This window comes from Staurois parvus, unplaced genomic scaffold (genome assembly GCF_062004578.1).
Source record: "Staurois parvus isolate SC_StPar_1 unplaced genomic scaffold, SC_StPar_1.0 ptg000165l, whole genome shotgun sequence".
In the NCBI taxonomy this organism is placed as follows: Eukaryota; Metazoa; Chordata; class Amphibia; order Anura; family Ranidae; genus Staurois; species Staurois parvus.
Window position 1 is genome coordinate 10788733 of NW_028317961.1, and position 16167 is coordinate 10804899.

General features: G+C 41.0%; 1 protein-coding gene across 1 annotated transcript in view; it reads right to left on the reverse strand.

Annotated features, from left to right (window-relative positions):
- The window catches only part of AHI1 (Abelson helper integration site 1), a 435677-nt gene that overhangs the window by 398698 nt on the left and 20812 nt on the right, over positions 1–16167 (reverse strand). Inside the window, exons 4-5 of the mRNA XM_089676204.1 lie at positions 7574–7695; positions 2578–3131 (exon numbers count right to left, since the gene is read on the reverse strand). Coding sequence (XP_089532330.1) covers positions 2578–3131; positions 7574–7695 — 676 coding nt within the window. The remainder of the gene's footprint in view (positions 1–2577; positions 3132–7573; positions 7696–16167) is intronic.

Here is a 16167-nt window from a genome sequence, read left to right on the forward strand (position 1 = left end):
TATGTACCAATAAATATATTATTTTTATGTTATTGTGTCATTCATGGGTACCTACATTCATCCTAGTTTGGGGTTATCCCCCCTCAATTTCTATTTAATCATTTTGGATAATGGTACCCCCCTTCCTTTTTCAGTTATCTACCTCTGGAGGCATTCTACTTAAAGACACAGGGTGTTTTAGAGCCCTGGACAAAGAAGGCTGTACTAAGGCCCTATTCTGTCCAAGGAATTGTGACATAGATGCAGAAGATTTTACTTCAGCCAGCAAGAAAGCTTGGTATGTGCCTGAAATAGACATAGAATCAGATGCAGAGATTGGTGTTAAAATGAGAGTTCTGCTCCAGTTGTGCAGACCTTCGGCAAATTGAATATGCTCCTGCTGTTTAGAATTGGCTCCCTTTTCGCTTGGTTTCCACCAAAGCTACAAGAGAAGGTATTCCCTTGTGGGGTATTCCCAAAGTAAAGGGCGGGAGATAAGTGTGTCTGGAAGGAATATGCAGTAACCCAAGTATAGACCGTCCTGCAATAAATCATTATGGCAAACAGGTGGGAGGAGGCTTCTGTGTACCTTCTAAAGGCTCTAGGCAGAAGTGGTATTAAAGTGTGCACCCCAATGGTGTGATGAACACCTGGTCATCCACATAAGACTGAGCAATTTTAGCACCAAGTTTAAAAAGTTTGCACTGTGACAGTGAATACATTCCAACCATAACCCTGATTTTACAGTAACAATCAGAGATATAGGGTGACCCTGCCTTACCTGTTCATATACCTGGATTGTATATAAAGTCCAGGCTTGCCTGTCATAGTAGGGATACCCTAAAAGGGGTCTTCAAGGACTAGGTTCCACAGTGATGGGTCATGGCCCTGGACCTGTATAGCACCCTGTGGCTAACTCAAGACGTCGCACCACGGGCCAAGGCAAGTGCCTTACCTAGAACCCAGTGCCTGAAGCAATCATTACAGGCCGTCTCCTCAGTGTGGGGTCTGTGTATGCCTCCCAAGGTTTTACTGAGGTTTATCCTGATACACTGCTTATGTCTAGGCATTAGAAGATAGTAAGGGTCAAATAAAGAATTCTAAGAATGTGTTCAATCACCTGAAGGTACGAGCTTATAACCCCTGGTGTATGAATAAGTTGACCTGTACTGCACAATTAGGATAAACCTGTACTGTAGACTACCACGGTCTCATATATATATATATATATATATATATATATATATATACACACACACACACACACATACATATACACACACACACACACACACACACACACACACACACACACACACACACACTCACTGCCTGCACTGGTGGCAATTCTCATTTCTATGCATAAGTAAGGATTCTTTACATATTGTGTATCTACGTTATGTAATATTCTAGACCTGATGTTGGTTAAGCAAGAATACATGCGAGTCTCCTGGGATATGAGACAAAAAGTGGTCTTGAGGTGTTACCCTACATTACCAAGGTAATTTAAACAACTGTGTACGAACAATCTTTCTAGGGATTACTGCTCTGCTTTTCTTTATTATTTTTTGCCCGGTTCAATATGTTTACACAGGAATCTGGTCAATGACGACTGGCTGTAGCTTGTTGGCTCTTGGATCTATTCTCCATTTTAAATAGGCCCCTTAGAGCACACCCAAACAAATCTTGCAGAGATCTAACTACCCACTGGACACCACAATGTTTGTGACACACTGCACCGCCTGCAGTGCCACAATGTGAAGCCTGTGGTGTGCTACAGAGTTTTCTCTGTATAACACCACAGAGAACATCCCCAACTGGAGGAGAGGCCAGTTTGCTTTTTTTTTGTTATTAAAATGAATGGGGCTTTGTAGTCCCAAAGCAAATGAAGTCCTAAACACATCTGTAAGAGTCAATGTCAACAAACAAATGAGGTGTTCTTTATGCATCCCTTTGAGAAGCTTTTGAAATTATTTAAATGCTTTTGCATTTTCACAGACTTGTATGGGGACAGAAGTAGTTCTAGAGAGAACAAAAGCCTGTCAACTCTTGCCCTTAAAGTGTTAGTTAAGGCTGTAAGTATTCCTAAAATCATTCCTTCCCCCTACCCCTACCAATGATTCATATTCTGTTTAAAAAAGATCAGTGTAAATACCTTTTTTTTAATCCCCCTAAAGTGCAGCCACGTGATCATGAAGCTCCAACTCCCCTGTTCAAGGACGCACTTGACAAAAGCTCCTTTTCCCTCTGCTGTCGGCACTTACTCTGATGCAGGAGGGCTGGAACTGCTGGACTATGTTATCGCATTAGAGCAAATTAAAAAAAAAAGGTATGTACACAGATCTTTTTTAACACAGACTATGCAGAATAGGTGGGAGGGCAGCATTTTTAAGAATACTTAGTTAGCCTTATCTTCCACTTTAAGTACATCACTTTGCGTTTTTAAATGTGACTTTTGTTTTTGCTGCTGCCTAATAGGTGGGCACCTAATACATCATGTAAATGTAATTTGATGATGCAGCATGTACACATACTTATTGATAAATGATCAATTTGGATAATATCACAATGTTTCTCCTCATTCCAGTGCATAAATACCTAGTTTCTTGTTCAGTTTCCACCAAGTCTTTTTTCTTCTTTCTTTTACTCTTTTTCTCAGCTTGATTGCGTAATACAGTATTTGGATTTTCATCACTGCTAAAATGTTCTGAGAGGTGAGCCTGTAGTTTCTTTTTAATCTTCTCCTTGATTTCATTGGTCTCCTCCTGTGATACGTTATGTCTGTAGGCTTCAATTAGTTGGTCTTCATCATCAAAATCAGTTGGGTAGCTTTGTCTTCCTAAAACACTTTTCTCCTTCTTCTTACCATGTTTTAAATGATCCTCTTCAAAACCTGAAATAGGAGTGATGTCCTCTGAGCTTTTAGGCTGGGATTCATTTGTATTAGTGAGCTCGCTCTCCTCTGTTCTCTTTTTCTTCTTTTTTTCACTCTTTGCTTTCCTCTGCTCTTTGCTGCTTGCATCACTTTCTTTTTCAGCAGCTGCTATCTGTTCCCTGAATATATTCTTTTTAAAAGATCCTTCCTCTGTGTTGTTTGTATGGTCAGTAATCCCTTCACTAGAAGTATCTTTTCGATTGGAGAAAGTTTCAAGCTAATAAAAAAGCATAAAATATTACATTAGCTATACATATTCTTTTAATGTGATACTTGCATTGTATTAAAGATTAATAAGATCTCAAGATATTAATGGATAAGTTCACCTTTTAGACAAAATTAATAAATGCACTTTTTTTTCCCAGGTAAAATAATGTGCATTTATTATTTTTGTCTACTGGGCCTGGAAAGCACTGCACCAGTGATCAGGAGATAGCTGATGGCATGCAGGTCTCCTGCAGACCTGTCAGAATATCTGCTCGTCTTACAGGAAGCTTCTATCAACTACCACGGTGCTCCACAGCGCCATGGTAGTGCATTGAAAACTACAAGCCAACAGTCGCTAAGGCTGTCGGGACTTGCAGTTCATTCATGGAAGTCCATGAATGAATGATGTGGCTATGTGGGCAGAGCCTCGCACGGCCATACTGTTTTCAAATTTGACAGATAGTACGGGGAGACTTCTTCCCGTACGATCTGTCAAAGGGAGGGGGCAGCGGGCATGGCTGCGGCTATGGGAAAATGTTACATGTTCCACCCAAAAACTGGGTAGAACATATAACATGTTCCAAAAGATGAACTTATCCTTTAAAGAAGAATTCTAGAAAAATTTGGCAAAACTGGCAAATGGCAAAGAAAATGTTATACCAAAATCAAAGGTTATTTGAATTAGGGGGTAGAAATAGAAAACAAATTTAGACTTTATAACGTCTTCAACCCTTTTGCTGCCAGGTCCGTACAGCTGGACCTACAGCACTGCTTCCAGCTGGCCAAGTCCGTAAGGTGTACGGACCTAACATTTCCAAAGTTCCTGCTTCTGCTACAAGCTCATGGTCCCTCCTCACCCTCCCACTTGCTGCAGCGCTGACAGCTGTCAGGATAGGAGGAGGCTGGTCCTTTCCTTAATGAATACAGACAGCGATCAACACAGATCACTTCTGTATTAATTAATCACTGAGACATAGTAAGCTCTATTTACTATGTGTCAGCTTAGGCTGCAGAGAAAGTGTCTGTCTTAAGTCCCATTCTCGGTCTCAAAAAAAGAGACATTAGAGCCCAAATACAGATACACGGACAGTATTATGGATTAAGTTAAGTAAGGATTGAGGAGGTGAGCAAAACCTTGGACAGAGGGGTGGCGGTGGACATGGTATACTTGGATTTTGCAAAAGCTTTTGACACAGTTCCCACACACGGCTAATGTGTAAGGTAAAGTCTACAGGCTTGGAAAAATCTGTATGTAAATGAATAGAAAACTGGCTAAAAGATCATATTCAATAGTTAATGATTCATACCCTGAATGGTCTAGGGTTGTCAGTGGTGTACCCCAAGGTCAAGTGTTGGGATCCTTAGTTTTTAATATATTTATAAACAATATAGGGTCTGGGATTAAAAGTATAATTTCAGTCTTTGCAGATGACACCAAGCTTTGCAGTGGAATAACGTCCTTACAGGATGTCTCCAATTTACAAGCTGACCTCAATGCACTGTGTAATTGGGCAACTATGTGACAAATGAGGTTTAATGTCGATAAATGTAAGGTTATGCAGGGATGTTGAATTCCTATCGCCCGATGCCCGAGACATGTAGTTCCGGGCGCTGGGCAGGTAGTTTTTTTCTACCTTCATCCCTGCTGCGGGCAAGCAGCAGGGGTCACCTGTCAGATGGAAGCATTCGGGCGGCAGCGCTGCCACCCAATTGCTTCCACACAGTGCCAGCCTCTCCGACCTCCCGTGTGAAGCTCCCCCCGCTCACTGTCTCCCAGAACCGCTTGCCCATTTGAGGGCTCGGGACCAGCTCACCGCCAGCAGTTAGAGGGGAAGGAGGAGAGCGAACACGTTTGCTCCCCTCCCCTTCTTGTTCTGACCCAGAAGTGACATTATGATGTCACTTCCAGGTCCCTGTTGAGAGATTCCAGAGAATTGAGGCCGGGAAAGAATGTAAGGCAGTGCGATGTGCCTGTCATCAAAAAATCATCACATAAGGGACATTGTTTTGGAAAACAAATTTTAAGGTTTGACTAATTGGATATCTATTTATTCATTGCAACCTCATCTTTTATATTTTACAAAAAAATAGGGTAATTTATTGCTTTTTTTGTGCCCTAAAATTACTATATTATTACTATAAACATTACTTGTATTTTTTACTGAAATTTTGCGGTAATATCATGCAACATAAAAAATTGGAACTACAGTAATTTAATTCGTTCTGCAGGACTTTTCGTATAGCAAAAAATTCGTAAATCGAAATGCCATTTCCCATAGGAATGCATTGAAAACCAATTAATCCGTTCCGGAGATTTTTTAAAAAATTGCGTTGGGGTCCCCCCCAAAATCCATACCAGACCCTTATCCGAGCATGCAGCCCGGCAGGTCTGGAAAGGGGAGGAGGGGGAGAGCGAGCGCGAGCGACCCCCCCATCCTAAAACCATACCAGGCCGCATGCCTCAACATGAGGGGCTGCCTCCCCAAAGCACTTTGTGGGGGTCTGCAGGCAGGGGGCTTATCGGAATCTGGAAGCCCCCTTTAATAGGGGACCCCCCAGATCCCGCCCCATGTGAATGAGTATGGGGTACATGGTACCGCTACTCATTCACAAAAAACGAAAAGTGTAGTGTGAAAAAAGACAGGACACGGTCTTTGACAAGTCCTGTATTAAAAGAAAAAACTAAAAGAATGTCCCCCACAGTAGATCCAACGGCAATCACGATGCCCGCCATCACTGCCGTCGACCCGAAAAAAGAATAAAAAAAAGGCCCCGTCCCTTACCTATTTAAGAACTGTCAAACCACCGGAGCAGGCAGAAGGATGTCAGCCAACGTCAGAAGCGGAACCTTTTTTTTAAATTATTTTTTCGCGGCGGGGGCGGGGATCATGATTGGCATTGGATCTACTGCGGGGGACATTCTTTTAGTTTTTTCTTTTAATAAAGGACTTGTCAAAAGACTGTGTCCTGTCTTTTTTCACACTACACTTTTTGTTTTTTGTGAATGAGTAGGGGTACCATGTGCCCCATACTCATTCAGATTCCGATAAGCCCTCCTGCCTGCAGACCCCCACAACCACCTGCCAGGGTTGTGGGGAAGAGGCCCTTGTCCCCATCAACATGGGGACAAGGTGCTTTGGGGGGGGAGCCCCCCTGCCCCAAAGCACCCCCCTATGTTGAGGGCATGTGGCCTTTCCTGACCTGCCGGGCTGCATGCTCAGAGAAGGGTCTGGTATGGATTTTTGGGGGGACCCCCACGCAGTTTATGTTTTAATTTTGGCGTAGGAGTTCCCCTCAAAATCCATACCAAACCTGAAGAACTTGGTATGGATGGGAGGGGGGACCCCACGCCATTTTTTATTTATTATGGTGCCGGTTTTTAAATGTAGTTACCGTTTTTTTTTTTTCTTCACTATAGCTCAGAAATTCAGCTGTCACTTTCCCCCAGCTAAAAGAAAAGTTTTCTTTTAGTTTATTTCCCTGAGTTAAGAGAAACAAATGTTTCCTTTTAGTTTCTTAAAAGAAACAAAAGTTTCCGTTAACTCTGGGGAAAGTAACAGCTAATTTTGTAACACAGCCATAACTTTGGCAGAAACAACACCAGTATACAAATTAGGGAAATTCTGCATTTGCTGGCTAACTGGAGAGAGACTTCCAAGATTTTCCATATCCAGCATGAACCTACCAGTAGCTGTTGATAGCTGAAATTCCTCCACTTCAAGGAAGAAGACATCCCATTTCTCCTGAGGACACCAAGCGCAATTGGCAAGGTTTGAGGTGGGGGAAGTTATAGCCTTGAGGGAGGTGGCATTCAGTTTTTATCTGCTAGTGTCCATTTCTCCTGTATGTATCAGTATAATCCTACATTGCTTAATAAACATCCAGCTGTATCTCTCAATGGACAGTAGAGAAACTTGATTTAAAACCTTACAGCTTAAAGGAACAACTGATGAATTGTTCATAACTCTAGGATACTGATTGGAAGCTTCAATTCTTCCTGAGACCAACAACCCTGAACATAGAGAGAGCCCGGGACTCTGCCACAAATGGATCTGAACAAAAAAAGGTTACCCAAGACATAACCTTGATAGCATTCAGTGCCGCCACAAAACAAGTTTAACTCAAGGATTACCTGGTCAATGCAATTGATATGTTGCGCGTCAACACCAGTAGCCAGTCAGTCTGCTGGAGCAAGGAGTAAGGTAAATATTACCTCTTATTTATGCACTCCTAAACAAGTACTTAACCTATGCAATGCATGGGGGGGGGGGGGGTTTGGCCGGTCGCACTGCATAGGTAAATTTTGCCTAAATACTAGGAGTTCAGCTTTAACTCTGGGTCATCTGCACCTTAGGTGGGTAAAGTTAAAACAGATTGGAGAAGAGGAGTACGCTGACAATGTTGTCCGTAACCCATTCATGTGACTTGGTAAGTGAGGACTAGGAAAATTACCACTATATGTTCTTCAGGTTGCTTCTTCTTTCTGAATTTCTTCTTATCTTCTGACAGAGTGGAGTAGTTGTGGAAGACCTCCTCAAAATGTGACTTTGTTTTTGCTTTAGCCTCACTCTCTACTGCAAACAAAGAATGCAGAATATTAAAAAAAAAATGCACTGAGGTCTGTATCAACATCTTTTAATTAACAACATTGAGTATATTTGCAGGCTAACAGCTATATACACATTTGAAATGCACATAAGTGACATACTGTATTTTACTTGCCAAAGGATTAATAATTTTAAAATCTGTTCCATCCTGTCTCATCTCTTGCTAGGACAATAAATCTTCATGAATACCTTTGTCCAATATGCAGTCACACAAACAAACGCTAAACCAGGATAAAGTAGAGTGATTGTCCTAGCTATGCTACATGAAGTATGTAAATCAAAAGGCTGGCTGAGCTTAAAACACAAATACATCATTGTGATTAGGTGTTTTTCAGCAGGTAAACTTAATCAATTCAATAGCGTGCAATTTTACCCCTTCCTGCCCAGGCCATTTTTCAGGTTTCAGCGCTCTCACACTTTGAATGACAATTGCGCAGTCATACAACATTGTACCCAAACTAAAATGTTATCATTTTCTTCACACAACTAGAGCTTTCTTTTGGTGGTATTTAATCACCGCCGGGGGTTTTTATTTTTTGCTATATTAACAAAAAAGACAGAAAATTTTGAAAAAAAAAAACACGTTTTTCTTTGTTTCTGTTATAAAAGTTTGCAAATAAATAATTGTTCTTCATAAATTCAAGCCAAGATGTATTCTACTACATGTCTTTGGTGAAAATAACCCAAATTAGGATGTATTTTTTAGTTTGTAGGAAAGTTATAGAGTTCACAAACTATGGGATAGATCTGAATATTGATCAATCCTGAAGTACTGACAGCCAATCTAATTTCTTGAGGTCCAAGAATGTCAGAACAGTACAGATATCCCCCAAATGACCCCTTTTTGCAAAGTAGACAGTCCAACGTACTTCATAAGAGGAATGGCGAGTTTTTTGAAGTCGTATTTTTTTTGTCATAATTTTTCAGAAAATGAAAAAAAATAAAAAAAAATTATTTTCACTATTTTTTTTATTTTACATACTGTCACCAGTGCAGTACAGCATCATCATATAACTGGCATGGCGGTGATCAGGGACACTGACTGGTGACAGTGTGAAAAAAATATATATATATTTTTTTTTTTTTTAATTTTAAATTTTTTATTAAATTTTTTTTTTTTTTTTTAAGATTGTTTTGTCATATTTCACTATGTCCAAAGTAGTACAATGTTACCATAGTAACATTGTACTACTTTGGGGAACTGATCAATATTTTTTTTTTTTTTTTTTACACAATTTGCTTATAGCAAAGAATTACTTTGCTATAAGCAAGCATTTACGTGAATGACCGATTCATTCAGGGTTTTTTTTTTTTGTGCTTAGCTGTGATTTGGCCACAGCTAATCACATGACATGTGCATGTGATTAGCTGTGACCATTCACAGCTAGGTAGTAGTATACAATGGATGGCATGAATGAAGCCATCCATTGTATACAACTGTCATGTGACCTGCTGTGATTGGTCACAGCAGGTCACATGGTACCGGCAACGGGGGCCGGTACTCAGATCTGTCGTCCGAGGTACACGGCCGGTGACAGATCGCGCCGCTGCGCGGCTCTGCAAGCGCGTGAACTGCGCATTTTGCGGGAGGACGCCATATGGCGACCTCCCGGAAAGGTAATGCACTTTTGCGGATGCCATTTGGCCATAGGCCAAGCGTCAAATGGTTAAAGTGTATGTGAATGCAAAACTTAAGACACATGGTAAATAAGTACATATTTTGTAGGGAACATTTTAGCATTCAGTTTAAAAGAAATATAATTCTTATTATGTTTTGGAGCTCGGTCACATGATAACAAAGATTGTTTTAAAGTCCTCTTCTGGATAACTGGGGACAGGCACCTGACTATGTCACAAGCAGATGGAGGAACTACCTTTCTTGTATGTGTACGCAGCATTCTAGAAGGTTATGCCTTCTGCTCTTACAGGCTGCAGCTACAGTTTGACAACAAAACTCCGGCAGGAGCCCTTGTCGATCAACAATGCAGGGCTAGGCAGGGGACGTAACTGACTACAGGAGAAACAAGAACACTGTGCATGAGCACAGCATCCTGTACCTCTATAAAGAAATATACAGCTTAGAAAAATAAACTGACCATGGAAGCGCAGATCTGTTTCCGCACTTGCCGTGGTGAGTTTACACCAAAGAAAAGGGGAACTAGCAGGATCAACTAGGCAGTTGACATTAAAAGAGGCAATAAAATGAAAAGCAGTTTGAAATGTGAACAATATAGTAAAAATATCAAAGTTGCACCCAAGCACATAACATCCCCCCCACATATACACACGAACAAAAGTAAAAGCGTGCGCCTACACATGAATGTGTTCATTGCGATACATATATTACAAATCGCCGTGCATGCCAGAATGAAAGCAATAATTCTAGCATGAGACATCCTCCGTAACATCATACTCATGACCTATAAAGGGGCTTTAAAAGGGTTGCCTAGAGAAAATTTAGGGTACTGAAGTCTGTCGTCATTTCACGAGCTCAGGCAAATTTAAGGTTTGACATGTTGGATATCTATTTACTCGGTGCAACCTCATCTTTTATATATTACAAAAAAAAAAAATAGGGTAATTTTTTTGTGCCCTAAAATTAATTTAAGTGTATTTTTTACAGAATTTTTGAGTTTTCTAAACCTTTGCAATAATATCATGTGACATAAAAAATTGGAACTACCACTATTTTATTCTCTAGGGTCTTTGCCTTCAGAAAATATATAATGTTTTGGAGTTTTGTGTACTCTTCAAGCCTAAAATAATTTTTTAAACGTGTGCAAAAAAACGCAAAATGGCTCTGGCATCGAAAAGGATAAGCCTGACACTCCCCTTCCCTGATGAGCACCCAATCAGTGCTCATTACACTGCACGATCTCTCCCCTCCCTGCTAGTTCCTGGGTGTGGTGCTGGAGACAGGCAGGGAGGGGAGAAGGAGAAATACAGCGCAATGTTAAAAAAAATTAAAAACGTTTAAGTCACCATAGAGCCCCTGTTGATTTTAAAAGTCCCAGACATTCCTAATATCACCTCCGATTGAAATGGTTTTGGTTAAAAAAAAATTTTTTCTTTATCAGGACAAGTAGATTGTCATACAGGACAAGTAGATTGGGACACAGATTTAGTTCCTGGACAAGTAGTTTTTTCAAAAATGTTCACACCCCTGATACATAACCTCCTCTTTAACCCTACCCCACTCCGAGTCCTCAGTTTTGTAGCAAGCAATGCACAGTAACAAGGAGAGTTTCAAAGAGGGTGTCTTGTGTCCTGTACTGTACTAAGATACGGAATTTACAGGTAAATAAAAATTCAGAGTTCAGAGTTCTACTGAAAGAATCTTGAGGCCAAAAAGATGAGTACGAAGAAGATTCCCATAACATATCTACTCTATGAACCAACCACCCAGGTGTATATTAAAGCAGCCGCCTACACACCAACTTTATATTCCTATAGGGACACAAATATAAAAACAATATATTTTGATGTAGCGCTAAAAACTACTCCCCCTTATTTAAACAACTCTTTTAATTCTGAATGATATTCATGACTCATATATACTTATCTCACATAAACTCTACTAATGTGCTCAAAAAACTTTCTCCATATGTGCATGTACTATAATACACCTCCCCGGGGAGATAAATCTACCAATTGCACCTGTATCTTATACATTTGTTGTATCATGTGTTAACCACCTTCCCCACATAACATTTCTGCACATACTGAAAAACACCTCCCCTTTATAAACATATACATCTAAGCAATGAAATGTAACATCTCTTGTGCAATGAAATATAAAATGTAATAAATGAATACAAGTGCTATAAAAAGCGCTTAGCAAAGTGCTTACTTATGCAGTCCATATAAGGTTCTCATTAAAATAAAGTGCCATATTCTTCCACATGTGTGACACCCGTGCTTCTCTCCTTGAGTTCCAGGACCCCTTTTTTTTTTTTTTTACAAGCGGGTCACATGCACTCTATTCACCACCATCTTTATTCTCCTTGGGTGTATATTCAGCCGTTACCAGGTCCAGGGGTGTTGACATTTTTGAAAAAACTACTTGTCCTTGGACTAAATCGGTGTCCCAACCTACTTCCCCTCATGACAATCTACTTGTCCAGATAAAAAAAAATTTTTTTTTTAACCAAAACCATATTTAAATCGGAGGTGATTTTAGGAATGTCTGGGGCTTTTAAAAACAAAAAAGGGGCTTTATGGCGACTTTAAAGTGTAATAATTTTAACATTGCGCTGTTTATCTTCTCCTCCCCTCCAGCACCGAAACCAGGGACTAGCAGGGAGGGGAGAGACCTTGCAGTGTAATGAGCACTGATTGGGTGCTCGTCAGAAAGGGGAGTGTCGGGCCTATCCTTTATCCCTTTCGCTGCCAGAGCTGTTTTTGTGTTTTTTGCACATGTTTCAGGCCTGAAGATTACATAAAACCCCCAAATAAGATATGTTTTCTGAAAGCAGAGACCCTAGAGAATAAAATAGTGGTAGTTCCAATTTTTTATGTTGCTTGATGTTACCACAAAATTTCAGTAAAAAATACAAGCAATTTACTTTTAGGGCACAAAAAAAAGCAATAAATTACCCTTTTTTTTGCAAAACATAAAAGATGAGGTTGCAGCGAGTAAATAGATACCCAACATGTCAAACTTTAAATTTACGTGCGCTCGTGAAATGGCGAAGAACTTCAGTACCTTATATTTTCTATCAGCAATACTTTTAAAGCCCATTATAGGTCATCAGTATATAATTATTGCTCTCACCCTAGAGTGTGCGGTCATATGGAACATGTGTATCGCAATCAACGTTTTTATGGGGGGGGGGGGGTCTAAAAAAATTTTTTTGGGGGGGGGAATGTGCAAAGTCCCCTATGTGATGATTTTTGGTGACACGTTCTCTTTACTGAGATATCCATGGTCTAAAAGGTCCTGGATGTCTCCCCTGTGCTCATCTGAATGTAATGCAGTGCACATCGCACTGCATTACATTCTTTCCTGGCCTCCATGGCTGGGAATCTGTCAACGGGGACTCGGAAGTGACATAACGGCACTTCCGAGTGAGGACAAGAAGGGGAGGGGAGCGGACAGGTCTGCTCTCCTCTCTCCCTTCCCTCTAGCCAAAAGCAGTGAACCGGTCCCAGGCGGAGGCTAACATGGAGGAGGGAAGAGATTGGCACTGTGTGGAAGCAATTGGCAGCAGCACTGCCGCCCGAATACTTCCAACTGACAGGTGAGCCCTGCTGCTTGCCCAGCAGGACTAAAGGTTGAAAATAAACTACCTGCCCGATGCCCGGAACTACATGTCCCAGGCATCGAGCAATATAAATTCAGCATCCCTTCGGACACCTTCTTGTAAGCACCGTGCACAGGCTCTTAACACAGTAAATGCCCAATATAGGGGAAAATATTGTATTTTGGAAAATGTAAAGTCAGGAAATGTAGAGACAGAGACAGTATTCTCGGTACACAGTAACTGACTAAAAAGTGTTTCCAGTGTTGGGCCTTAAAAAATTAACTCCTGTAGGCATTAAAAACATAAATACAGATCCATACTTGCATGTCTAAATGCCTGTATTCACTTCTCCAATGAAACAGTATTGAAATGTGAAGTAAATCTCTTTTCGGTTCCTTAATTTCCAGCTTCTCTGCTCCTTCCCAATGAATGCCCCAGGGGTGTGTCCAGGGACTAAAACGGTGCCCTAATCTACTTGTCCCTCATGACAATCTACTTGTCCTGATAAAAAAAATAATGCATTTTACCAAAACCATAGTTAAATCTACTATAAGTAATGTCTGGGGCTTTTAAAAATAAAAAAGGGGCTTTATGGCGACTTGGCAACTTAAACGTTTGATATTCGTAACATTTTGTGGTTTATCTCCTCCCCCCCACCCCCTGCCTGTCTCCAGCAATCCATCTGGGGCCTAGCAGGCAGGAGAGAGACCTTGCAGTGTAATGAACACCGATTAGGTGCTTGTGAGGAAAGGGGAGTATTGGGCTTATCCTTTATCCCTTTTGTTGCCAGAGCCATTTTTGTGTTTTTTGCACAAGTTTAAAAAATCATTTAAGGCCTGAAGATTACACAACTCCAAAACATGATATATTTTTGAAATCAGAGACCCTAGAGTTTATAAAATAGTGGTAGTTTTTATGTCGCATGATATTATTACAAAGGTTTAGGAAACGCAAAATGTCAGTAGAAAATACACTTAAGTTAAATTTTAGGGCACAAAAAGCAATACGTTATCCAATTTTTTCATAAAATATAAAAGATGAGATTGGATCGAGTAAACAGATATCCAGCATGTCAAACCTTAAATCTGCGAGCACTCGTGAAATGGTGTCGAACTTCAGTAACCTATATTTTCTATAGGTGATGCTTTTAAAGCCCCTTACAGGTCCTCAGTTTAGCGTTACGGAGGAGGTCTGGTGCTAGAACTATTGCTCTCATTCTGGCGTGCACGGCGATATGTAACGTTTTCTTGCATAGGCGCCCCGACGTGTGCTTTTATGTACATGTGTACATATGTGGGGGTGGGGGGCCTTGAAAATTTGGGGGGGTTATATGCGTGGGTGTAACTTTAATTTTTGAAAAATAAAAAATAAATGTTTTTACTTACTTTTTTTTTTTTTAAATCACATAGGGGACAAAAAGTCCCCCATGTGATGATTTCTGGTGACAGGTTCTCTTTTTTGAGACATCAAGGGTCTAAAAGACCCTGCATGTCTTTCCTGTGCTACACTGAATGTAATGCAGTGCACACCGCACTGCATTCTCTCGGCCTCAATCTGTCCACGGGGACCCGGAAGTGACGTCACATCACTTCCAGGTCAGGACAGAAGGGGAAGGGAGAAGATTTGTCCGCTTTCCTCCCTCATAGATACCCGCCCCGGCAGCCACCAAACTGGTCCCGGGCCCACAGATGGGCAAGTGGAGCCCGGGACATATAGCATGCAGGGGCGAGAGGCTGGAACTGTGAGCTGTGTGGAAGCAATCGGACGGCAGCGCTGCCGCCCGAATGCTTCCAACTGACAGGTGAGCCCTGCTGCTTGCCAGCAGCATAGCTAAAGGGTAAAAAAAAAAAAAAAAAGTACCTGCCCCGCACCCAGAACTACATGTCCTGGGCGTCAGGTGAGAATAATTGAACATCCCTGCTGACTGTAACACTTGGGGGTTAACTTACTAAAACTCAAGAGTGCAAAATCTGGTGCAGCTGTGCATGGTAGCCAATCAGCTTCTAACTTTAGCTTGTTCAATTAAGTGCTGACAATAGAAAAAAAAAATGGAAGCCAACTGGTTTCTGTGCGGAGCTGCACCAGATTTTACATCACCAGTTTTAGTAAATCAACCCCCTGGTGTCTTGTTTTGAATACCAGAGTTTTATTTATTTTTGTTTTGATTGCAACACTATGTGCCCTCAAAAGCTATATGAGTGAGGCATCTTTTACAGCCAGCTTTAGCTCTCCAGGATTTTAGTCATAAGATTCTCAGTATATGGACAGAAATGAGTCATTCTGGAAAATTGTGTTATGACTTGTTCTGGGCATCAACACAGAAACGTAGGGTAGAAGGTAATGTTTGTAAGTGTATAGCCAAAACTGGAATACAGGATCCTGTAGATTGTTCACTGCCCCTAGTTCAATTAGCTGAAGTTTGACAAACTGAATTTGCAGAAATAGCCAGTTGCAGGGCTAAATCTGCAAGAGCAAAGAACATCTTAACTTAATAAAAAGCTGTTAGAGGGACAGTCATAAATCGTCACAAACTTCCCATTCTATTTGTTCATGAATGGAGAATGTCTATTTAGACATTGCAGGTGTCTTAGTACCTAGATGCGCATGGCGAGACAGAGAGAATCAAGTACAACTATTCTGAGGCTTTTGCACATAGCAGAAGTAAGTATGTGTACAATAGCAAGCATTCTGAATGAAGTCAAAGTATTAATTGTATAGGAGTGTGGGATGAGAAATCATCCATAACCTCCTTTAGCACCGTCTCGGGGTCCTCTTAATTTTCCTCTTTCTACCACTAGATCTGTGGATAGATTCTGAGAAAGTCAGCAGAGAAAACTGTATTGTTCAGATAGGCTGCTTGTTGTGTGTCTGAGTTAGAATCAGATTCAGAGATCGGTGTTAAAACAGGGCCCCTGCTCTAGTGCAAGGTAAACATCATCACAATGAGCAGTTTAAGTGCTTTGCAAACCTTCTGCAGAACGAGTGTTTGCCTGCCTTTCATGCCACGATTCCCTTGGGCCTGGTTTCCACCATTGCAATCATTGAGAGTATTCCCCTGTGGGGTAGTCACAAAAGTAAGCATGTCCATAGAAGGCTAGGCAGAATCCAGGTATCAACAATCCCGTAGTGAAGTCCTCTTTTCAAAAACGGCAGAAGGAAGTGCCTGAGTACCTTAAGGGCTCTGGGCAGAAGTGGT